Below are 25,743 nucleotides of genomic sequence, written 5' to 3'. Positions count from 1 at the left end.
CGCCACGCTCGAAACGACGTAATTGCGGCCGCTGCGTGTGCTTCTTTTTCTCGGGGAGACGTTCGCGAATACTCGCCATCGTAGCCCGTGCAGATCCGCGATCGCGGTCGATCGATAAATCACGGCACGCCGAGGGAACGAGACTTCCCATCAAGGCCCGAAGGAATCATTTGTCGCGCGGAAGTTGGTTTTATCTGGCGGTGATTATCGCCAAGGCGTCTCGGCCGCCTGTCGACGAGTGTTGATAATACTCATCGAGGGCCATCAATTTTCGTTTGAAATCCTCGGGCACGAATAATGCGAGGGTTGGAGACTTCTGCGAAGCGGTAGTTTATAGGGTTGGATGTGTACCGAGAGTGGACTGTAAATGTTCCTGCAAATGCGTGCTATCGAGAAAAGGCTCTTTTATTTTCGCAAATTTCGAGACAGATTTTGTGATTTTTTTTGTTTGCAGCGACTGTAACTGATGTATACTTTTCAAAATTTGTGATGTTTCATTGTAAGCGTATATGAGTTCCTGCAAGTGAACGAACACGAACGTTATTCGTCGAACGAAATGAATCTCTTTTTTAAAAGTATGATACATTCTTTTGTCTCGTATTCAATACAATTTCTCCCGTTCTCTTTTTCTACCTAGTTTCGTTTGACCGCAACATCAGATCTCAAATAGCCATTCCGTTCTTTCCTTTTTTTTTTTTCATCGATATCGAATTTCAATACGAAAAGACACATTGAACGTTATCAAGGTTTGAAAGCAATCGTTAGAAAAACCGCAACAACAGCGATTTTTGTAACTGTAGAGATCATTGTTACGAAATTGGTAGTACCGCAATCTTTCTCCTGTTTCGAATTGATTGATGACTTCAACGGCAAATTCGAATGCAAGAGGTACTCTGGCTCGAAATTGTAAAAATCAACATTACTTTAATTTCATACATTTCAGAAACTAGATACTTTTAATCCATACAAATTAACAGAGATTTATTAATTAACATCTATTAATTTAACACATTATTCTGCCCGAGAGACAAGTATCGAAAATTTTAAACATTGAGGAATTTAATCATTCGTTTTCTCATTTTTCCTCCCATTTTACTTAAAAAAATACTGGCTCCAGAATGAAAATCTCTCAACTCGTGAATCGTAAACTCTGTCATAAATTCTGTCAACCGCTCGCGTCCCTAGCATTTCCATTCGTCCGGCCTCTAAAAAACTTTTCTTATTATTTCTGTATACTGAAGTCTCCTCGTAAGGTTACGACCACTTATTCGTATACATCTTGCATATTCCGATGACGGCAACAGTACAGTTTGGTCTACGAAACATGGTTGCCCCTTATGCATGCGAGTCGTTATTTCATAGCAACTTATTCCCCGTCCTTAGCGATATCCAAGTGGTGTAAACCTGCGTCGGGAGGCTGTATTCTGCGAAAGCTGTCGGTCGTAAAAGGCAAGGGGGCAGAAGACTGTAAAAGAAAGAACGAGGTTCGATGGGTTTCATCATCGAACTTTTTTAGCGGCCCGTAAAAAGGAATCGGTACATCTTGGAAACAAGTGCGAGCGACACGGCAGGTTATTCAAGTAGAAATATTACGATTTATGAGAAAAAGTTTCCCGTCGATGATAAAATCGGCTTGATCGATCGTCTCGCAGCTTTAATTCAACGTCGTGCGTGCTACGTTCGCTGCTTTTTTAAAGCGACATATTTTTAGTATTCCACTGAAGTTTTGCAATGACTGCAACATGAACGATCGATGCTCCTTCGCGCGTTATGAGTGACATCGTACACCGCAATCTAAAGTTGTTTACGATTTAATAGAAAAATTATCAATTACTGTAAACCACAGCGTGCAGTTTCACTAACCGCAAGAACCCGTTCGCCATAACCTTATTAGACACCAGCGACGATAGTTGCATAGTTGTTTTAGCCCGAGGACAAGTGAGTTATGAAACTTATAATGGGTTCCATTTAACGAATTTATATGAATGCAGCTTTCCGAGGAAAAGTTCCGTTAAGACGAGGCAAATAAGAAGTTCGTGAAAATAAAAATTTAGTTTTAAAGGAATTTATAAAAGTATGGTATTTACAAATCAACCTAATAGTGCTTAATTAATTATTGTCATATATTTTTTTATAAATTAAACGTACTAGTAATATGTTAGCATATCGATCATAATATAACATACTATTGAATGAAACGAGAGCTCATGTACTTTAAGTATCATACGACGGATATTTTATAAAAATTATTTTTAACAAAAGTATTTTAACAAGTCTGTCACAGAAATTCTCCTTGCATAAATTCTAAAATATATTAATAATATTAAAAAAGGTGTTTCCATAAAAATATCGAAACAGCAGATGTTTATTAGAAAATCCTGTAAAATAATTCATCACAAATACAAGTTAAAAATCTCTATCAGTACGTAGTTCGAACTACAACCATCACCATAATTTACAGATTTATCAACACCACGTCAGAAGGTATATACATAAGTAAACACCTCTTTTACAGCTAGCATTCAAACCATCATCAGGCTTCGTCATATTTATTCATAATTCTCAGCGTAAAAAGGTATAAAAGAGAATGTAATCCCATTTCATTCCGGAGTCAATTTCACTCCACAAGAGACTTCCCACCCAGTTAACCCATAGGTATTACGAACCCACTTAATGATAAAATCTGAACTCTCGAATGACTATGGGAGTCACGCTAGCTGGGAGCTACCTCGGCGTTAAGGACACTCGGCCAGAATATTTTACACTGTTCCGAACATTTATCACCGAGGAGTTCATTATCAGTCCATCGATTATGATAATCACGAGAGCGCCGAGCCTCCTGAAAAACGGACAATCCGATCTCGCGGTGGAACTGGTATATTCCCTGGTTAGTTCTGCGGCTAATAAACCACGGGAAACATCACCACTTAGGGTTCTTCTTCGTGCACTGTTGTGACGAATTTATCGAAACTCTTCGTGGCAATTGTTTTTAGAGATTTATGTGACGATAAACATAAAAATAAATATATTATTGTGATCTGAAACTTACAGGAGCCCACAGAGGGTTGAACAGGAAACTTGAGAGCGTTAAAAAACAAAAGTTTCCGCTTTGGGAACGAAAAGGAACGCGACATGAAAGAACGTAGGCTTCCGTAAGCAGTGCGACAAAAATTTCGGTATCGTGGAAACTTAATTAAATTCGATAAAATGTCCCATGAACGGGGCGACAGCCTAAGGAACGGGGGCGTCGTAAAACGTAAATTACGATGGCTTGTAAAACGAAGCGACTCGCGCGTCGATGGGGCTGAAATGCGCGGCGTTGACACGCGGGTTTCGTTTTTATTTCGCTCCGCTCAAACCCTGGCGTCGATTAACTTCTTCTTCTTTTCCACATCGCACCTGCCGTTTTATGGCTCCTAGGTTCTACGAGATCCGTGGCCAATCGTGACGTCGATTGCGAAACCCTTGCGTCACACGTATAAATATATACTTGTATAAATATCAGCTCCACGGAGGCGACCAGCGCTGGACGGCGACATAGTGGGTGGAAGTCAGGGGCGGATGAATCTTACAAAACATTTCTGAAGCTAGGAATATTCTTAATAACTCTTTACTGGTCGATATGCAATTAGTATGTGGTTATACAATTTTTTTGCTATTTGTTGGAGACCTAGTGTAATTATCTCCCCAGTTACACTACTCTACGCCAGACTGTAATAACCTCTACATAACATAGTAGCGTATCTCTAATGGAGATCATTCTACAAATAATCTTGAAAAATATTTTAAAGCAGACCTATTTGAATGGCTTTCAATTCGCAGAACGGTTTCATGCAAAATGTTTTTCGTAAGTAAAATAAACGCTCTCGGGTCTATTCAGGTAAGATTCATTCGAAATTAGTAAGTGTAATTCGTTTGGACGAGGTACTTGGATTCTCGCGACGCCGTCAAAGAAATCCGACTTTCCGCGTGGTCCTTTGTGACTGAAAGGAACGCGACTGTACGCGTGCTTTGAACTAAAATTCTGAAAGAATTTGAAATGCACGTTGGTGACGCTTACACACTTAAAAGTATAGCGCTACTTTAAAGTAGCATTGGTAATTAGGTAGACGTGTTTCCAAGATCATTGTAAAGGGAATAACACGCGTCCCGGCAGTAATAGCTCGCTGTAAATCGGCTTTGAGTAGTTAGCAAAGTAACTTGGAGATATGCATAATCTCATTCCGGAATGGGGAATCGTCAAAGGGAATCCATAAAGTCGCGACAACGGCGTATAGAGTGTCTCGGATAAACCACGGGACGCAAAACGCGAGCAGCGGTTGGATGTTTACGGAAAGAAGAGTGACGTTGATTTATGGGATCCGAAATTGTTGATACTTATATTTAATTCAACTTTCATTTCATGAATTTCAACTAAGATCCATTGTGCTCTCGATTAACGATCGATACGTATCGAATACTACATGCCTACCCAACCGGAAGACTATCACATTTCGTCATACTCGAGTCGTCATTGCCATAATTTAATACCCTGCTTGCATCGACCATGGTCAGACAAAACTAATCAAAATAAAACACCTCCGATCAGTTATGGCTTTAATATCTCCAGCATAGGAACAAAAAGTCTAGTATCACTGATTAAACATTAAATTAAGATTACGAATTACTCGTGCTCGGATCTGCAATTACGCTTGCATCGTTTCCCAATACGTGTTTCATTATACGTTCATTTAGTGGACGAGAACTCGCGACGTGAGAAGGAGGACCGTAGCGGCGTAAACTAGTAATCTAAAAACAGATAAGAAGAGGCCAGAAAAAGGAAGGGAGGGAAGTAACGAGACGAGAGCTTCGCGTCTATTATCCTCCATTCATCGCTATATTCGCGAGAAACGTACCTGGAAACGATTTCCCCGTTTCTCCGACGCGCGTGGCTATCAATAAGAGGAGCCCGAATTTCCAAGGAAACGCCAAAAAGCGCCGGACTGAATACTTGAGGCTCCTCTTTACGATTTTCCATAGTCGCGTCACGATTTTCGCGTCAGTTTCTTCTGCGAGTAACAGCTTTCGCATAGAACAGAACAGTTCTATAGCGAAGCTTTACAGTTCTCGAGTTCCGCCGGAGACATTAATCTCCCTTATGAGTTACGACGTGCGCGCGGGCGCGCGCTTCCTACAGTAGCGGATCTAGACTCATCGGACTCTGAACCTAATCGAGGACTCGTAGAAGAGAGTAAAAAACTACAGAGGACTAAAAGAATGAAGGTTACAGGGGTCACGGTTTAAAGAGTAGAGGTTAGAAGACTAGAGGACTAGGAGACTAGAGGACTAGAAAACTAGAGAACTAGAAGACTAGGGGACTAGTTCGTCCCAATTAATTCTCGCCCGTACCATGAAAAGTATATATAAATAATAATTTCGCCAACAATGTGTCCCGAAATACTTCTACAATTTCTTCCCCTCTTTGTTTTAAATTTCAGTAGTTGAACCAACCCACGAAAGAAACCAGAACTCGTTCAATTAGTGGTATGAACAAGTACAGGTAAACACCTGTCACACGGCAGTCGAAAACCTCGCTGTTAATCACGTGTCGCGAAAGCCACCATTACTGAAATTTGCCAGAAATAAGGGCGCGAAATTTTCAATGCACCGGTTCAACGTTTCACGATGTAGTGCTTGTACATAGCGTCAGAAAAGAAACGGTACAATGACTTGAATACATTCGTAGGTCATTGTTGTCGCGGAAAAAGTAGCAAAACGAAGCCATGTTCGACGCTCTAATGATTCAATGGAAAGAGAGGAAACGACATGGCGGTTAAAGCAGTTCCATAACAAATGAAACATTCACGATTGAAATTTACGGGGAACACGAATAAGCTCGCAAGCACAGCTTTATTTACGCGAGCCGGGTGCCTACTTCGCTCTGCGGTAATTACTACGGCAATTACATCGCGATTTACAGTAATTACAACTTTTACTGGCTGAGCGGAACCAAACTGTGCCCGTCGCGGTACTCAATCCCGAGCGGGGCCACCTTTTCCCTATAAAATGGTTCCTCGAACACAAGCAGAAATCATTAATTTACCTACTGCCTCGCGGTCCACAATAGATCTCGACTTAACGCAATCGCCGTTTCCCAGCCAGGGGATTTTTCTTTGAAATATCGCCATTTTAATAATCTCCGTCGTTCGTAAACACCCTAAACAAGATGACCTGAATAATTACCCAAGCATAAATAATCGAATAAAATGTGCATAAAGTAATATAAACGGTAATAAGGTCAGAGTAATTTTTCCCAAGTGCTCTCCTTGGAAAGAGTGGTTGTACGCGGTAACTATGTTTTATGACTCTCGAGGCACGCAACACCCAATCCATAAGTTCTCGTCATGATTCTACGTACTTGATCGGTAAAAACCCAAGGACTTACCATAAAACCAGCTCTCGTGGCTGTCAATAAATATGACTTCAAGAGGTATTTATGGTCAGTACACTCGAAGCTTAGATAGAGCTTCGTAACCTACATACTGTGCCACATTATACACACCTCGTCCTCGAAGAAACATTTAGTTATTCATTTTATTGTATTGTTATCTTATTCTAATTGGACAATGTTTCAATAACACTACTCCAGTTATTTTTATCTACGTGTGATGATTATGTAGATTTTTCTTGTCTTTATATTCATTACTCTTAACAGCCTGAAAAAAAAAATGCTAATTATACCGTATACCTGAAGGCTATTATGACAATGGAATTTTTAAATTCGTCGATAGACCATCCCGACTGAAAAGACGAAATTGGTAAAAGTGAAGCTGCAATTAATGCCATTAAACGTTTTCTTCGTTGTAGAAAATTAATACGTCAACCCAAAAGGAATTGTTAATCGCGTTATTGGGTATTTTTAATTATAACACTCTGTCGACTTCAGCCGTCGTGGGAAATACCGAATTTAGCACAGACAGAATGACGTAGGCAATGCATGCGTAAATCCTGAGAAAATAATGGAAATTGTTAATGTAGTTAATTAATATCACGTATCTTTGTCGATTTATCGTGGAAACGAGAGAACATACTGTTGGCAGAATTGAAATTCCCCCAATGTAAATCCGCGGTTCATTAGGCACTTATGAATGCAACCGATGTTTTCGTGTCCCGTTCGTCCTCGAATATTACAATAATTTTGATCGACGCAAATCGCGTAGCCACCCACGCTCGCCACCGCCCGGATAGTTTCGACATCGGTCGCTGCTTATTTGGCTTCATACAAACGCGTTCCAGCGCTTGACAAACTGTGGGTTATTAGCATTAATATTCCGGCTGTATTTAATAAACAATCAGTCGTTCTAGCTTTGTCCGTCGATCAACCTTAGTTAATGGAATTCAGAATTTGTTAGCTTCGTTACGCGCAATTGCGTCACCATTATTTTTACATTATCGATTTTCGAATTGAGAATACCGTAAAATTTACTGTATAAAGTAGAAACGAATTGTAGTTAATTAATGGTTAAACTGGAATGGCGAAATATATTGGCGTGTACAAAATGAAAAATTGAATGTTAAGGTTAATATTGCTTATGATCGATATGAAGTAGTTTAATGTACTTAAGAAGGAATGTCAATCCGGCATTTTAGGAGAAGCGATTTCACGAAATAAATTGTTTCGTACTTTCGAGTCTCGGGAATATGCTTCTGATTTATTACGTTATAATTCCTCTAAGATAATGGAACCATGAACGCCGTACCGTGCAGGTGTCAAATAGATTGCATTCATTAGAGACGACGACAGAAGGACGATTCGAGCTTCATTGAAAATTAAGCTGTTTGGCGAAGACATCGTTACCACAAGAAAGGACTGTAGGTGATATATTAAACGAGGTTTCAAAATCTTACCCTCTTCTTATTCGGTTATTATATGTAACTTTGTTCTTGTTATTTTGTTCAGATTTTTCTCGTTTTCAGTTTCTTTGTATTTATTATCCTTCTTTGTACCTAATTGTTCATCTTACAAAGAAAGCCTAAATCATCGATTTCTAGATCAAGCTACCTTGATTATATCACCGTGATTGTTCTCTACTACGATATAACAACAACTATCGAAGTAAAATCGATAATATTCGTAACATCTGAGGATTATCAAGCACGCGTGAATCCCAAGTAACCGTACCATCTCCACGCCAGCTACCTGGAAGCGAAATGTTCACCCTTCACTGCTAACGTTCCCTCTTTACTGTCGCCTTAACAGCTCGAGAAAAGATAACGAACGATACTAGAGCGACGCGGGGCAAGTTTATCTTAATAGCTCCGCTCGTTCCGCCGTTATCGTAAAATAGTTCTGCATGCCGAACAACCTCGCTCGAGGAAATAATTAGCACAGGAACAAGATCTATCCGAACGTAAATCTAGATTATATGCTGTATAGGGTGAGTACGATTTAAGAATCCCTCGACGTTTTTATTCCACGATTCCTCGGTCCCACTGCGACGTGGCGAATGGAGGAGAGGGGTTGGGTCGTCTTAATTACCTCTACGTGGGACAATTTGTCTTACCTCGCCCCCGTTTTGCCAGGATCGAACGAAGGAATACGGTTCGTAATTGATGAACTTTAAATTACGCCGGGCCAATGAGCAACAATATATTGCTTGCGGTTCGTGATGGGAATCCCATATTGAATAAACTCGTATTTCGAGAAGAAAGCGCCACGGACGGGCCACTCGACTCGTTCTTTCGCGAAAATCGTTTCACCGTCGACACTCGAAATTGGAGTTACTCCTCGTTCCCTGAAAGTGCACCCGAGACAAAAGCAAAAATCGATAACTTACCCGGTTGCAACTTCGGGCCAGTCTCGTACTTTTTCGCACGCGATTGAGTCGGCCAGAAAGTTGATCCAATTTCCGTGTTTGAAATTTTGCATTCGGCCGATAGTTTTGGAGTCAGAGGTCCATATCACTTAGGCTGGAACACCCTGTATTTAGTAGGTGAATTTAGCAAACAAATTGAATTTTCCCTGTAACGAAAGAAAGGGAAATCCTAAAAGGAACGCATCCAGGAATCCATTGTCGAACAAAACGAACAAAGCTTTCTTATATTTAATTTCCACCGAAAGTTCTCGGAAAAGATGTCCAGTCGCTCCCTCGAATCTTCTTCGACCCTAACGAACCGATCGATCCGTCGATTCCTCTGGTTAGAGAGAATAAGTCTCGTCGTCATTAGCTAATAGGAGGTCAATTACCACCGGCCGATAGGAAACTAATTCCAACTTACCCGAGAAACGGTGCTGGCTGTCTCGTTTCTCGGATGAGCGGATGTGTAGCGTGCATCGTAATTTGTTCACGTTGCTGAAGAATTCTGAACGCCCACGTCGTTCTCGGTACGGATCGATTCCGCGACTCCGCAGGGTTCATAAATAACCTTTCTACGGGGAAAACGAATCCATCAACGGCCGCTCTCCTTAACTAGCCAATTCGTGGCAACATCAAACGTAACGCGGCCACGTTCTTTTTTCCCCTCTTTCGTCGTGCCGAGCTGGCAGACCGGTAAATAAGTAATCTTCCCGTTTCCTCGAATGCGCGGGAGGGTCTCGAATCTCGAAGGTGATCGTCTTCGCTCGACCGTGCGCGGGAGTCTGCGCTTATTTTCTTTTTTTATCGGGCACGTAAACTCTTATTTTCCTACCCGTTTCACGGTTCAAAAAGTACTACGTAGTACTATGAAATGGATATAATTAAAGAGGTGTATAACTATATTGCTGGTTAATAGCAAAATATTCACGTTTAACTACCGCGTCCTGAAAGTAACAAGATTAGTCCATCCTCAGTCACGAAACTTTAGTTCCCCGATATCTGATACTCGATTCAAGGGTTGCGATCCAGTTAGCTCCAATTACTGGAATTTTATTCAAACTCACGAGACACACACAAGCGCAGGAGTCTTATAAGATGGAGATACAATTTCCTCGAACGAAATCCAATAAACTGCATAATGAGGTTGTTAGTACTCATCGAACGTAGTTTATGAAATGGGTATCAGGAATCAGCTACTTCTGAGAAACGTTAAAGAGGAGTGATCATTTGGAGGAAATCATTCACGTTCAAAGAATATTGCTATTTGGTAATAGTTACGCTGGTTAAATATATATACTTACATTTAATTTACTTTTCGCTCAATTTATTTTTCATTCATAAAATATCCCATTTTTTAAATTATTCTTACGGCATTAAATTTCAAAATGTTTCCCAAGAGTCTCAAATTCTAAAATGTACGCATAAAATAATAAAATTTAGTAGACATTTGTAAGCTATAAGAATGCTAGTTCCTTCAATCGAGTCGACAGGTGTAAGCGGAGGAAATGATTCGAATACCATTATCTAGGGAAAAGTCCGGGCTATTAACGAGTTGGTGCATATCATATAAATCATTTAATACTGGCAGAAATATTAATGGAGCGGTGGAACTTAAAATACTCCAGCGAGCAGGTACTGCAGGAAACACAGCAACGGGGATGGCGGTTCGTCCGAACCCCAGGACGGTTTCCACGCTAATACACTCTGCTGTCGCTTCGCGCAAGTGGTGTAACGACGGGGACGACAAAGAAGAAGCGACTCACCCTCGGTGCCTTCCATTTTCCAGCGTTTCCCCTGATCTTCTGCCTGGTTGCAGGCGTACCCCTGCGCGGCTTTGCCTTCCTCTCGATCTCGGGAAAATGCATGATACGCCCGCTTGCGGAGTTTAACCGTAATTTTTCTTGTGATAAATGAAATTGTTCCGCACTGGGCAACCGTGGCGCTTGTCACTGCGAACGTTGCCTAGGGGTGCATTCTCTTCCTGGCTCGAGAAACGTCACAGCTAAGGAACTAAATAAGTTTTCGACCAGTTAGTCGCGCTGTTGGCGTAAGCGGTCGTGAAATAATAAACAGGGAAGTGAATTGAAAAGTAATCGATTTAAAAATGTATTCAACATACGTTCAATGTTACAATTTCTATTAGAAAATAAATTCTAAAGAGATGCTCAAAACATACCACACCTTGACATGCTTAACATTTAATGTGCTTCTAAAATATAAAACATTAAGAAAATGTAAAAAGGCACCAACCTTTCGTAATCAAAAATAGGATGTTCCCCTTAAACAAATCTACGAGTGTAATTGATGCAAATAATTCCCTCGTCCTCCAAAAGCAGCCAAAGTTATATTCGAAAACGTAGCTTACGATTCCGACAACTTGGAGAACGCGCCGCAGAGATTTCATCGATCGGATACTATTCATCGAGACTTCCGAACGAACTTTCCAACAATTCATCTCCTGATACTCATCCGCCTTCCACGACGTTCCGTTTCCAAGTGCACACTTGGAACTAGCGGAACTAACATAGAAATTATCCGTCGTTTGCGACCCAAGATGGAAATCCGTGGAGCTGTTGCGATCGGTCGGGGAACAGGCGCCTAACAAGGGCGGTGATTGACGAGATCCTAGGGAGCGATCGGTCCTCGAACATCCTGGAACAAGGAAGATCGTTGATTTCGTCTAATTACGACGACAAACATGTCAGCCACGGGAAGATAAGAGGTGCTTGGCGGTGTGTGCGTCGGCGGCGTAGCTCGTTAAAACGTGATAACTTCATCTACATGTAAATCTAATAGGGTAGATGGAGTTGGGAGGGCATCAAACCACCGTTAGCCACCGTCTACATCGTCAACCAACAAGACGACTGGGTGGCGTGTACCTTAAGGTTGGATGGAAAGCCACGACCTTAACCGTCAGCGTGTACACCGGTGCTTAATTTTCGTGTAATAAGATCTAATTTCAAAGGCTGTCGTCCTGGACCCTGCCGAGCATCTTCCCAGTATCTATGACGAGATTCCAGTTAAGCGTACGAAACTATTTCGTCTTGAATGAATCGGGTTAATTATAGCTGCTCGCACGTACCTGTACGCGATGATTTAATTCGCTTCGCGACTAGCGGTTTGCTGGTTTCACGCAAGAGGTCTACGCGGCTTTGAGGAAGTTACTTTTGTTGTAAAGTAGCTCCAGATTCTATAGCCTCTAAAGAAACGTGATATCTTGAACCGGAGATGGCGAACGCTAGCGGTTTTTCGATTTACTAGCTGTGGTTTTTATTTTATCAGAGTTTCACTCTGTGAGAAAATGCAGTCTTCGATAATTATTGCTTATTTATTTTTCCTTTTTCTGTTTATCGTTCTTGTCTTCGGATCATTCTATTAAAGTAGTCTTTACGTTGGGAAAAGATCGTAATGGGGGAGTTTAATCGACAAACAATTATGTAATTGTTAATGATTCATAATTATGAGTCGTACTTGATAGTTCAGGATGCATTTATTATTTGTGTGAAGAATTATAAACATTTGATGTATTTTATTTTCCAGTTCCAATCGTCTCTGTCAGTGGAGTGGTAGACATGAAAGTTCAGCTTCCTTGCGACATTAATTCCCCCTACAACGACGAGGTCAGCATGGTCCTTTGGTACAAGGAAGGAAGTGGAGAACCAATTTACAGGTAAGTCGTTAAGTACTATGATTATATTTTTCCGGAGATGTGTAAGTGAGAAAGTCCTGAATAATTCATAAATTAAACAAAATGAAGAAAAAAAGAATTAAATCAAAATTAATCATTTTTAAAAAGTATTTTTATAACGAAGAATTTTAAGGTGTACTCCAATAACGACCAGTTTTAAAATGTACTCTCGAAATGTTCAATTTTTAAATGTATCCTTAAAACGATCCATTTTACAATACAGATCTGGCGACATTTTCTTTTACACGACAACAACTACCTCGTACCGAAAAGATAATACCAAAGTTCGTGTACATCGAAATGTACTCCAAATTAGAAGGGACTAAGTAGTTAGCCACCATTTTACATCCCTAAACACCGAGGCTCCAGAAAAATGCCCGATTGGAAGCAAATGTACGTATCCCAAACGAAGCGGGTAATAAATAAATCCTCCCCCATCCTCTCCTCGGAATCTGGTATAATCCCGAGTCCTCCACGTCCCCCGAATTCACCAGAAACCCTTAAAAACCAACCCGATTACAAAGACCATCGTGCTGGGCCCCGACCACCATCTAAAATTCCCTTGAAACCCGATAATCCCGGAATATAAATTACTCGGAAGAAATAAAAAGGGGAACGACTAACGGGCGGGGGAGAGAGAGGGGGCGTGTACTAGGGGGAGGGTGGGTCCAGAAAATTCCACACGTTATTTTCCGCGGTGAACTTCATTTGCTTCCCGACTCGCCGTTTCGCTTCCGCGGCCCGTGAAATTTTGCATATAGAATGGTGCTCCCGCCCCCGCAACCCCTCGTGTCCACCGATTCGAGAAGAAGCGCGTCGCGGCGCCAGGGGCCTCCGCGGGGGTGTGTGGGCGGTCGACGACGTCGGTGCCCGTCTGGTCATATTTAAGAAACGTAATAAAGTGTGAGATATGTGCGGAGGTGGCGATGCATCGTCCCGAGACCGTGGCTCTGCTTTCTTCCCTTTTACAGAGGACGACACAGTGGCGGATCTATTCTTAGCGGGGCCTTCACCTAATAATTTCTAAGTGGCACTTCGTTTCTTGTAAAAGTTTCGTGACAGACAAATTATGTTTGTGTTTTGTTTTTTGTTTTTTCTTTGAAAAAAAATTTAAAAATATGATAGTTTCGAAGTAGTCGACGTATCGTTTTAATTTTGTGAAATTACATAAAATATGCAAGCATTTGCGTAGTTACACGTAACATAATTTTTACAAAATTCGCTTGTAACAAAACCTGAAAGTTTATATCTCATATTTTACTTTCTATAAGAGATAATTCTCTCCAAAGTGTTTATATGGAGCTATTTTCACCCCCAGCACATGTGTAGTTAACATCGAGTTTCTGTATACTAAACCTGAAATAAAATTAAAAGTCCATTTCTACGAACCTTGCCATTTCTCAAGAACACGAACATTCAAGAATACCTTATTTCTTCCGGTCCCTGGTCTGCAGGTTCCCGAAGATGAAGCTTCGTTAGTTTCGTGGCAGATCCATCCCTGGAGACAGAGCGAATTGGGTGGCCGAGGAATGGGTCGTCTCTTGTTGCAAAGTCAGTTTAATCCTCGCCGCGAGAGGGGAAACTTTAAATTTAAAGGCGGACAAACGCCTCCTGCGCGCCTCCTTGACGAGCGCTACGGCCCACTTCCGGGTCTAGCAGTAAAATATTTATTAGGAGACGTAGTGGCTCGCTTATCATACGCGAGCCAGACAGTTAAGGAAACGGGTACAGCGGGATCGCGCGTGCATGCTCGTGAATATCATTTATTGCTTCATCTCTTTGAGTTCGCGACAATTTCCTGCCAGGATGTTCTTACGGTCGAATGATAATGCGATGATAAAAAGGGACGTACGCGGCATTCCCACGGGAGGTTCCGGAAATGCTGAAAGACATCGATATTTAACATTCCTTTCCTTGGGAATTATTTGTTTATGCATATCGCGGATGTTTATACATTATGTACTCTGTTAAAGAAACATCCGCGATATTTCAAAACATTCTACACTTCCATGCTGCTTTACGATCGCTATAAAAATGTACCTGTTCCATCCTGCCGCTCGCGCCGAGGCAACACGAGTTTCAGATCCTTGAAATTAATGGGACACAATGAAAACGTATACTCTGGAGAAGGGACGGTACTCGTTACTATCACTGAGCACTGTTATGGCTGATAAACGGGAACAACTTTTTTTTTAATCCAACGCGGCGAAGCGCGGCTCTGCCCTCGAGCAAACGCGAACAAAAGATAAGACCGTAACCGTCGTACGTAAATTGTCCTCTGTGTACATCATGAAACTCGAACGAATTATAATATTGTGTTTTCAAACTCTTTCGTAAGTTAAGTTACACAAAATTCAAGACTATATTTTTTTTAGAAATTTCATAAGTACACACGTAAATTATTCTCTTCAAATATTATTATTTCATTGATAACCTTCTTATGTAAGGTATATATAATTTTATATAATATGTATAATAGGTTCTCACAAAATTATAGAATAAAAATAAACGAAAATACCCAAAATAAAGTGTAAATTATATTAATTCAATTGTAATAACAGACTCATTCTATAACACATGTATTAAATTTATTAATATAACGATATTATTTAAAGAGAATTTTTTCACGAATAGATTTACGAATAATAGAAAAGAAAATATGTTTTCAAAACATTACTCTTTGTTTTTGATTAAGGTATGTACTTAAATCCTAAAAAATAATTCTTCAATTTTGGCTGACAACTACAGGTACCTCTTCAAAGCCACCCTGTACTCCCAGACCTTCGACCCTACAACTGTACTTCCACTTAATATGATTTGTAATCTCATTACGACGATTTATTCGGCCACTTGAACGTTTCACTCTAACCGGTCCACATTCATTCAATTCCGTTGATTACGGACTCGTCTCCTTCGGTCCCTCGCATCCGTCCCCGCGTTTTCGTTTCCTGCTACTTCGTTCTCATCTGCGTTTACCCTCGGTTTACCTGCCCTCGACCTTTTATGAAATTTTCTGTAATATTTGCGTGATCTCTAAATAGCATCCTCGATTGCTCTTAAGGGACATCGTTTCGCAGAATTGAATCTGTCCAATTCCGCTCGCCCGCTCTTCTATTTAAATCGCGTGCATTATACGGAGCGCCGTCGGAGTGTCGCCCTCGTGAAAGGGTTGATAGCCTCTCGTCCCGCGCAGCCGGGAACAAAGAAATAAAAGGGTGATTGCGATCGAGCAAGAATTGACAAGAAATTCCCGAAAAAATCGGATCGAACGATTCCTGCGTGACCGTTGAAAATTGACTTTTCCAAGGGTTTGGAATTGCGTGTAAAATATTTTCTGTAGTTAATGCATCCCAACACGTGACAGACTTTTTGGCCCGTCCTAACCCAAAATCCCTACAAAACGATGTCGCTGCTTCGGCATAAAATTCACGAAAGACTACTTTTCGCATCGTTCCCACCAGCTTCGCCATTAACACCGCGACAATACGTGAACATTGACCTGGTCTCAGCTGTTCCCAGCAAGAAACTAAGGCACGTGGTACGGCCTTGATTTCCATGCATCCCCCGGCTATAGGAAGATCCCCGTCTACGATTCTTTTTTGGGAAATCTCCGTGAATCGAGCCGGTGATACCGTAGAGCCGAGCGATCGATCCGAAGACACGGTCGGCGAACCGTAGCCAGGGCTGGAAGACCGATACCCTGGAATCGTTTTGCTGGGGTTATCGTTCGTTGAAAGCCGGTCGAATGAACGCGTTATACCATGAATCGTTTTAGCTGACGGAAAGCTCGTGCTTTTCTGAAGGGCGGTGAAACGTATGGGTGTGTACGGAAGCCAGGGTACGGTTGTGTGGCGGGGCCCAAAGGGCTACCAGCCTGGAGCTAGGCAGCCATACGGACGTCCGGACGGCAGGGGCACGTCACGGAAGCGCTTTCCTCGTCTACTGGAAGTGCGAAGTGGAAGAATTAAATCGTATTTCAACGTCAATGCCGCGGAAGCAGACGGCAGAGTGGGATAGCTTTGGGAATACTCAGTCACGAGCGGAAATCCGAACTCTCGTGCAGTCGTGGAACGCAATTTAACTTTTAGTCGCTCGTGAGGAACCGTCGGCTCCCATGCTCGGTCTTCCATGGTTCCCTCTTCTTTCATCCCATCGCCAGCCCGCCAGGTTTCACTCTCATCCTCTTTCTATCTCCGCAAGACATCCATCTCGTTCTCGTCGCGAAGTCTTCTCGTTCCCTCTTCGCTCCGGATGCTTAATATGCAATCACGCACGGAGGATAGCTCCCCAGGTGACTCGGTATACGCTCCTGCCCTTCCATCCTGTCGGATTACACGTCAGCCACGCTTCTTCCTGCGAGGATCCATCGCCGGCCGACCTCCGAACGCCCCGGAACGCGCTCACCTGAATTCTGCGTAGTGATCAAACCCCTTAGATTATGCGAGCATTCATAAAAGAAGCGACGGCGCTTTAGGGGTACGCGGTGTCCCGGGACAGGTACAAGCAAATAGGAGGAGGTGAGTCTCAAGAATAGATCGCAGATAGGGAATAATGTACAAATTTTTGGGAATTGCGAAGACATTCTCTAGTATGGTCCTGGGATCTTTGGATTTTGGAGTCTTTAGGTTTCGAAGTGTCAACGGTTTTAAGATCGATTGATCTTTAGATCTCTAGATGTTTAAATCTTTACGTTCTGAAATTTCTGAAGTCTTCGGATCCATAGATCCTGGAATCCCTGGAATCTTCGGATTTCTAGTGTTTAGGAAAGCTAGGTCCTGGGATCTCTTGGGTTCCGAGGTCCCTCGAGATCTCTACAAGTTACAATAGACTAAACTCACGATCAGACTTGAGTTAGATGGCCCGTTTATGTTTGAATAAAAATATGGCATATTTAGTTGAAGTTTCCTTCGCGTACGTTTTCACACATAAGAAACAAAGTATACATTTAAGAAAATTATAATGGCCGCAACAGCATTTATTTAGTTTTATTGAATATAAAAATATTATTAAAATGTAATGCTTGTATTGGACAATATTAGTGACGGGAAATATCATGATACATGTCTGAAAAAGTGGATATTTAAACATCATTTTAAAGTAAAAATAGAGGATATATTTACGCAATCTCGAAGACCGGCAAGAAACATTAACTCTAAAAACGGTTCCGGGGTTCTTACGAAGATTGAAGGGAGAATCGTTGAGTTGTTGAAGAGGTGTCAGGCGTACCGAGCTTAAGCATGTTCTCAAGTTTGCACGTAACACCGACTACTAAAGTCTACATAGCGGGATGTCCTGGAGGGGCGTTGTCTACTTCGTCTCTCGGATCTTCGAGATTACAAGTGCTGGTTTCATGAAAATTCGTGCCTCACTTCCGTAGGATTTTGGTATTAACCCGTACTCCGCTGAAATGTTCTCGCGAAGAAATCGTAAATGGAGATTCACCGAGACACAGACATCCCTCCCGTCCTAAAGCAATCTAAGCTTTCTCACAAATTACATTCTAGAAGTTTTTGGATAACAGCGAATGACAGTGCCATCGTCATCGTCATCTCTGCGTATTAAATGAAAATATTATCTGATGCAAACATCCGTATAATTATGTTCATTGAATTTTATTTGTTCGTGTGAAATATAAATTTAAATTTGTCGAAACAGAAATTCAAGGAAGTTTATGATACTCGACGACTTTAAGCATTGACATTTTCGCATATGTTTTGTATTATCATCTTCTATTGATCAGTTTCTATAGCTCTCTTTAAATTTGTCATTTTCCTAATTATTCATGTCCGATTAAACAAATTTATCTTTCCTCTTTATTTTGAAAACTTAACTCGGCGTTGCTACAAGAAGATCTAACCGATGGTTTCAGCTTCGATGTCCGGGGTCGTCGACAATTCAGCAACGCTCACCTTTGGTCGTCGCCGACGGCATTGGGACCAAGAGCTTTTTTTATCACGGCGTCGAATCCCGCTCACCTCAGCATCGATCGATTGAAGACCGATGACGAAGGGATCTATCGGTGTCGAGTGGACTTCAAGAACTCGCCGACGAGAAAGCAGAAAATGAATCTGACTGTTATAGGTATGCGACGATAAATAAATAAAAAACACAAAAATTCACTTAAAACAATAACTATTAACGAACTATTTCTGGAGAGTACAAAATATCATTTGTAGGTATCGTATTGAATGATTGCGTAAGTTCGTGGCTGATTTAAAAATGAAGTTCAATGTGTTAAATTTCAAGGAATATGATTTTATTAGTTAATTATGTAGTCGCGATTTTGTCTACAATATCATTTTGCACGTGATACTATTACGTATTCAATAAACCAAACCTAACGAAAACAATGGAGTTGTCATAGCAACGTCTATGACAATCGGGCGCGAACTTATGCAATCATTCAATATTTAAATATTTGCGAAAACGTAACCGTATCCCCAACAATTCCCTGCTTTGAATTAGCAACGAGTACACGCCATTTTCTAGTTATAACAACCTCCATCCCCTATTCGCGTGTAATCGGCGCCGCCGACAAAAGAGTATTCAGCGAATGGTAAATCATTGGGCGGGATTCAATTGGCTCTAATCAATCTTTCACGCGTAAATCACAACGTCACGCAACGCGTGCATAGATCACCCATTCTCATCCAGCAGACAAATAATCAATCCACATTTCCGCTGATTCAATCATGCACGCTGTTCGCACAGTGCCCCCTTCGGAGCCGGTGATACGGGACAGGACGACGAGGAACACCTCAGATATAGAGGAATCCTACAACGAGGGAAGTGACGTGAACCTGATTTGCGAGGTACGAGGTGGCAGGCCGCTCCCGAAGCTGACGTGGTACCTCGAGAACACCGTGATAGACGAGTCCTATCGCTACGATGCTGAGTCGCGTGTGACGGTTAACCCGTTGTCCTACCCGAACATTGGTCGCCAACACCACCAGGCACGGTTAATCTGTGAAGCCAGCAACACTAACCTAGTGACGCCGCAGATCAGGGTAGTCATCCTCAAAGTAAATCGTGAGTAGATTTCTTTCATTTTTCATAAGTATTCGATGAACATTTTACGCACCGCACTCTGGATCGAAGGGTAAGATACGTTGTTGTGCGAAGTAGGATTTCGGTGGCCTCAGAAAATAGAATTTGCGAATTAAGACGAGGTCGACTTCCAAATAGTTTTAGCTATATATTCCTTTTCGATATGATTACAATCAATGGATGACAGAGTAGATTAAAATGGATCGATACACTGGAAAAACGACATTTCGTATTCACCAACCTAGTATATATGTATCAACAAATTCCACTGCACATCTATTTCATCAAAATCGAATAAACAGAGGCGAAACGAATAATAATTGCATTGATCGATAAATAACTCTATAATTCCGAACCACTTGATTCACGAACGAAGTATGACGGCAGTTACACGTATTCCGAGAAACGAAGACAGCACGCATTAAGGTCTATTTGTACATATCCTTAACGCGTCAGTTCCGTATCCGTTCAGTTCCGTAATGTTCCATCGGTGTCGGTGATTTTAAATATTCTTCGTGACGTTACTGACACGTTACGGATGTATGTAAATAGACCTTTATCCTGGACGTATTTTCTCTGTCCCCGAAGACTTTTCCGCCTCCTTCTTCCCAATTTCTGCTCCCTTTTCCTTTATCACCGCGTTTCGAAATGACGTCATTTCCTTAATCCCATCGCAGCTTGTAGTTCTGTACATCCGGGGGAAACTTGAAGCGACCTACTTGCAGTAATTCTCGATAATTGTCCCATTCTTCCTAGCGCAATTTAAAATTGAAGATTTCTATGAGGATAGTCGAGGGGTACGGTGCCGGCGATTTAATCGTGCCGCAGTTAATGGTTTAAGAAAGGGAGCGATGAGGGCCATTGAAATATTCATTTCATTATCTCGGCGAAACACGCCAGGAAACAATACAAATACGATTAGAAAATAGAATTTAGATTTAACCTGTTCTCGAGTAATTGGTCTCTTATCCATGCAGGGGTATATACGGTGTAGGATAAGGCGAGAGCCTATGAAAGATGCGTAACTTTTCTAAAGCGTTTCGCCGTAAGATTTCTTGGCCAGGCCAGGATGTTGGTTTAATGAACGGAGCTTTGAGTGTGTTGTCGTCGTCCAATTTAGTGTACAGCCTTGGTTATCTTTATTCTAAATTAGAGAGCTGTTTAATCTTACAGGGAAATGTTGCGTGCTTGGGAGGAAGGATAGTTTGTATGCGAGGAAAAGATCGATAGACTCCGAGAGGAAAAATTATAAGAAAATCGGCTCATGGAATATACGCGCGTTGTGGAAAAGAGAAACACGAAGTCTAATTATTCCTATTCTATTACTTTATTAAACAGTATGTTATATTACCAACAGTTCATTGTCAGAAACCGCTATCGCGTTAAAACCGTACAAATACCAAACACGACATTTGCATACATCCGAAGCTGTAAGTAGTTTGAATCGTGACATCCGTGACGTCGAGTAGAAAGCATTAACGCGGCACAGAACGTTACTTGTGATCTCCGGCTCCCATCAGGAATTTCGCAATAAAATTATGCAGAAACCAGTTGCTCTTACGCGGGAGTAACGCACAGGTCACGGTCTAAGTGACGCTTATACGCATGACTCGTGACAGACAGTTTGGTTTCAACGGTTCGAGACGCAAGTATGCTCTCGGCTGGCGGCGAGGACTTTATGCGTTCGTGTTCCCACGACGCGATAGAATTCCTACGCGTCAAACTTACGACACCGTTAGAAATCGATTAGAATGGCTAACTTTAACTCTTTCACACTTTTAATATCTTTCAAAAAAAGGTTAACGGCGAAATCGTAACTATATTTAAAAGTTGTTTTCTCGAAAGCATTTCGAAAACGTTTGAAAATTAATCCATACAACTCGCAAACATTAATAGAAATTTAATTCGAATTTAAACAATCGAAACGGAAGTCAAGGGAAAATCTCAGTGGTAGATCGGGCGATAAACGCTCCGAACGTAATATTCGTAAAGCTAACTCGGTATGCTCGTGCGGATCACGAATACGGTCAGGAAAATTATCGTTATATCTACTATCGCGTTTAAACAATTCTCCACGACGATTTCGCGGCGGCCGATCCAACGGGGCACGTAGCCGCTGAACGCCTTTTCACGTGGTCCCGCCAAGACAAGGTGTTCGCGCGCCGAACCTATTAGTCGTCTGCTCGAGATCGGTCGTTGAAGATAACAGTAGCGCCTCTCGCAAGACGGATCAGTGGATCGCGTGCTTTCTGGTCTGCAGCTTCGATTCCGTGCTTCCAGCGGAGCTCGCGGTGTTGGGGGCTTCATGTTCAAGCGTCGTCGGTCGATAGGAGTGACGAGGCGCCGCACATTCTGATATTTTAGCGATCTAACCGGGACAAAAGTGAATGTAAGTAATTACTCACGCGTCTGGAAACAAACAATTACTCGCAACAGTGTTGCTCCACTTTATATATGTCAGGTATTTTGAATCGGTAATCGATATCAGAGTTTCAATTCTAATTTATTTTAATGGAAACTTTAATTAACGTATTTTACGCAGCGATTGTTTCGATTTTCTTTTGATCGTGTAACAGCTTTCGCATATGTTTATACGGTGCCACGGTAAAAGAATTTCTGCTCGCAAGACTGCAAAACAACGGCAGGTTGTTTAGAAGCAAGAAAGCGATCGTGTATGCGATGGTCGGTGGTTGTTCGACCTGAGGAGCTGTAAGTACCGTTCCAAGGGGAGGGTTAGGGTAGAGACCATGGATACCAGGGCAACGGGTGGCGGAAACTATTCGAACCCAACGATAACGATAATGTAAACACGCGTAAAACCATTACGGGCTGTGAGCGCCGTTCGAGGTGTTAACTCGTAGATGCTTGATCCTGTCGATTGACCTACAGATACTCACGCACTGCTCGGGGTGGATGCGAGTGTTAGAGGGTTATACAGTTGCGCGATAAGGCGAGTGCAATTACCGATTAGTCCGTTTATTGGTGGCAATGTTTTGGTTGAAAACAAAGGGGTTCATTTTCCGACCGCCATCGAAGTACGAGACCCGTGCGATACGGTGCAATGAATTTTAGAATGGTACGTTCGACGAAAACGAAGGGAAGGAATATGTTACTTTAAGAATGACAATTAATATTATTGTAGGGGAGAATAACAAAGAAATTGAGTGAAGTATTTCTGCTTCTTAAATAAATAAAAATTTCATTAGCGTGAAAGTTGAGACTCTAACGTGACAAAATCGCCAGTAAATGTTTCTATTTAAACTAGAGATATAATTAAATTAATGCCAGGGCACAGAATTAATTTCTGCATCCTTCCAGCATTTTTTACCCTAAAATATTAAACGAAACCGAACTGGGTTAATAAGTTCTTACGCTTCTTCGTCGTATGGATTTCCTGAATTATACAGATGACGACCTTAACAATTTTCGTACTTTCACATCCGGCAGAGTTGTTTAAATATTCTGTTTCGAATAGACCACCATGTAACCTACTGGACGGAACTGAAAGTTTAACAAGTGACACTATGAAAACCGTCCTCTTGCATCCCGCACTCGAAATAATTTATTTTTGTACAGCCTTAACTTTGGCGACATCTGCGTTTCTCTCTCGCTTCGTGGACAGCAGATAAAAAAAAAGTAACTCGTCCGCTGAGTAAGAAATATTACAATAACCTGCACACCATTTAAAAAATCTCTCTGTTTTCGAAAAAATAATCGTTTAAATATGTTCAATCGTTCGAAAGAATAACTTTTGAAAGAAATATCACAAGGACCCCTATTTAACGTAACCATTACGTTTCAGTCGCAAAAATAAAACGAATCGCGTAATAATCATCCAAATCCCAACGCATCCCATAGACAGCACGTTCGCGCAAACTGCATCGGCACGATTCTCTCGCGAGAGTTTAGCAAATAATTGCCCTTTTAATACCTTGGTAATTGGCTGAATGCGCAGCCAATTAAGGTTTACAGACTAACCATAAACACCACGTCGTATTATTAATAGATACCGCGTCGACGACCATCGGCGATTCGTTCGATGTGTTCCGACGCATACTTGACGTGTAACACACATTCGGGCTCGGTACCACGCGTCGTTCTGCTCGGCTATCCGTGAACCCGTGCGGACGCTCGCGCGTATTCAGTCGGAATATTTACTCGCGCTCGGTGATGCGCGTCGAAACTGTTCACGGAATAATAATTAACAACGGATTCGACGAAGTGCCTCTCTTTTCACTGACGCGCAAATTATTCCGGTTGTCCGCGAGAAATCATTTTGGCGCCGCTCGTGACGGGAATGCGAGAAACGATCACTCGCTGGCACAGAGCGACGTGGCGTGGCCATCATAGGGAGAAGGAAGGGACAGTTAGGATTACGGGAAAAATGTTATTATTGTTAGAATCTATCTAATACATTGGTTATTCGAAAAAGTTCGTGGCGTTTCTCAACCATTTGCATGATTTCATCGCATCGTTCTGTGATTGGTCCACTACAGCATCTTTGACATCAAAATTTTGATGTCGGAGCATTTTGTCTGTAATAACCACAAATTTGTTCAGATGCCTGCGTAGCATTCTCGCCTTTAATCTATTAAATAAAATCATTGTGAATGTACTTAAAAATTGTACGTAAATTTAATGTTACTGCATGAATATTGTAAGACGAACTTTAGGAATTTTAAATTAAACAGATTTTAGTTTAATCGAACGAGTGCCTTTCTTCGAACACCATAGTACACGATCGCGCGATAAAAGCTCGAAAGGGACGAGATTGAATTTCCAACTGGATTAATCTCAGCTCCGAGACCCGCCGGATTCGGTAACAAGGAGCCCTAAACTTCGAAGATGTCTTCAATCATTCATTTCAGCACTTCGGGATTGAAGTACGCCGTCTTAACTAGACGCATGTTTAATTCAAGGTTTAAAAGGTCGATGCACGTCCGACAACTCGGGTCTTTACGTCCTCGTTCGGGTCACCGCAGCTCGCCTTTTATCGGTTTTGCGAATCGGGTCAGCATAAAGTCGGTTTCGAAGGGTGGAAGTGGTCATTCAATGTTCTGAAAACAAATGCGTGATCGCGAAGCGAGGGTTTGACGGCCGCGCAACGGGGTGTATCGGGGGAGTCGATTCGTAGCGAATTATTGGAACAGAAAACGATAATGCCACGATAAGCGCGCATGGAAACATTAAGGTAGCTCGCGCGGTGTTAACAGTGTGGGTATTAATTCCTGATTGCGATGGTTTAGCATATATCTGGGTAAACGATTGAAATACTATCGCCAGTCAATAATTCATGCAACGTGAATGATGTGCGTTGCAATTAATAGTACCATTGGGCGAATCCTCGCGTGGATGAACTGAGAAAAAAGAAATATTATTCATAGCTGAATCGGTTAATTTAGAAAAGACACGTGTCATGAATATCACCTCTGGTTCTTCATATTTCGGGAGAAGTGTACGTTTTCAATTAAATTTTTCGAGACCATCAGAAAATTAAACATATTTCAAAGTAAATAAAGCGAGATTAAAGAGAGAAAATTTTGATTTTTCACTCGATTCGAAACGCGATGCTACAAGTAATATTTAACGTTAGAAGATACGATGTAGAAACCATCAGCAAATTGCATGTACCTCAAAATAAATAAATTGGCAACATGTATTGAATTTCAAAACGAAAATGAAATATCGCATCGAGAAAATTGCACGTGGATGAAAGTTAAAAAAAGAGAAGACTTTTATTTTCAATCAGAAATAATGGATTTATTATGAGATCGTACGTAAATGTAGATTAAATGGTGATGATTTTTATTTTCAATTAGACACAGACGTTAAAGAAATTATAGACGAAAAATCGCAGAAGTTCGTTTCGTGCGAAACATGTCAGAAACATGTATCAAGGTTCGATAAGAACGGCAAAGCTGGAACCATAGAGTGTATCGTTTGGCACACGAAGCATCGCGTGTCGTTGGATCGTGATCACGCCTTCCTGCCTTTCGAGGAGCAAAAAAGAATCGACTCTATTCTGTGCGATCAAGCGGAGGAAAAATCCGACGAAAGAAACCCTAGGCCGACCGTATTCCGTTGGAATATGCGCCCGGTGCACGGCTTTGTGATTCTGATCGTGCTCCATAATTAGGAAACCCTTTTGACATATTCCCCAGACCAATTACT

At 41.6% G+C, this 25,743-nt stretch overlaps 1 protein-coding gene across 2 annotated transcripts in view; it reads left to right on the top strand.

The window, feature by feature from the left end:
- Positions 1-25,743, top strand: part of LOC128879648 (synaptogenesis protein syg-2-like) — a 138,240-nt gene that overhangs the window by 72,151 nt on the left and 40,346 nt on the right. For both annotated transcript variants that reach the window (XM_054128981.1, XM_054128982.1), the window contains exons 2-4: positions 12,378-12,507; positions 18,395-18,606; positions 19,237-19,554. In XM_054128981.1, coding sequence (XP_053984956.1) covers positions 12,378-12,507; positions 18,395-18,606; positions 19,237-19,554 — 660 coding nt within the window. The remainder of the gene's footprint in view (positions 1-12,377; positions 12,508-18,394; positions 18,607-19,236; positions 19,555-25,743) is intronic.

The sequence above is a fragment of the Hylaeus volcanicus genome, chromosome 7, assembly GCF_026283585.1.
Source record: "Hylaeus volcanicus isolate JK05 chromosome 7, UHH_iyHylVolc1.0_haploid, whole genome shotgun sequence".
NCBI classification, from domain to species: Eukaryota; Metazoa; Arthropoda; class Insecta; order Hymenoptera; family Colletidae; genus Hylaeus; species Hylaeus volcanicus.
This window is presented reverse-complemented; position numbering and strand designations above follow the sequence as displayed.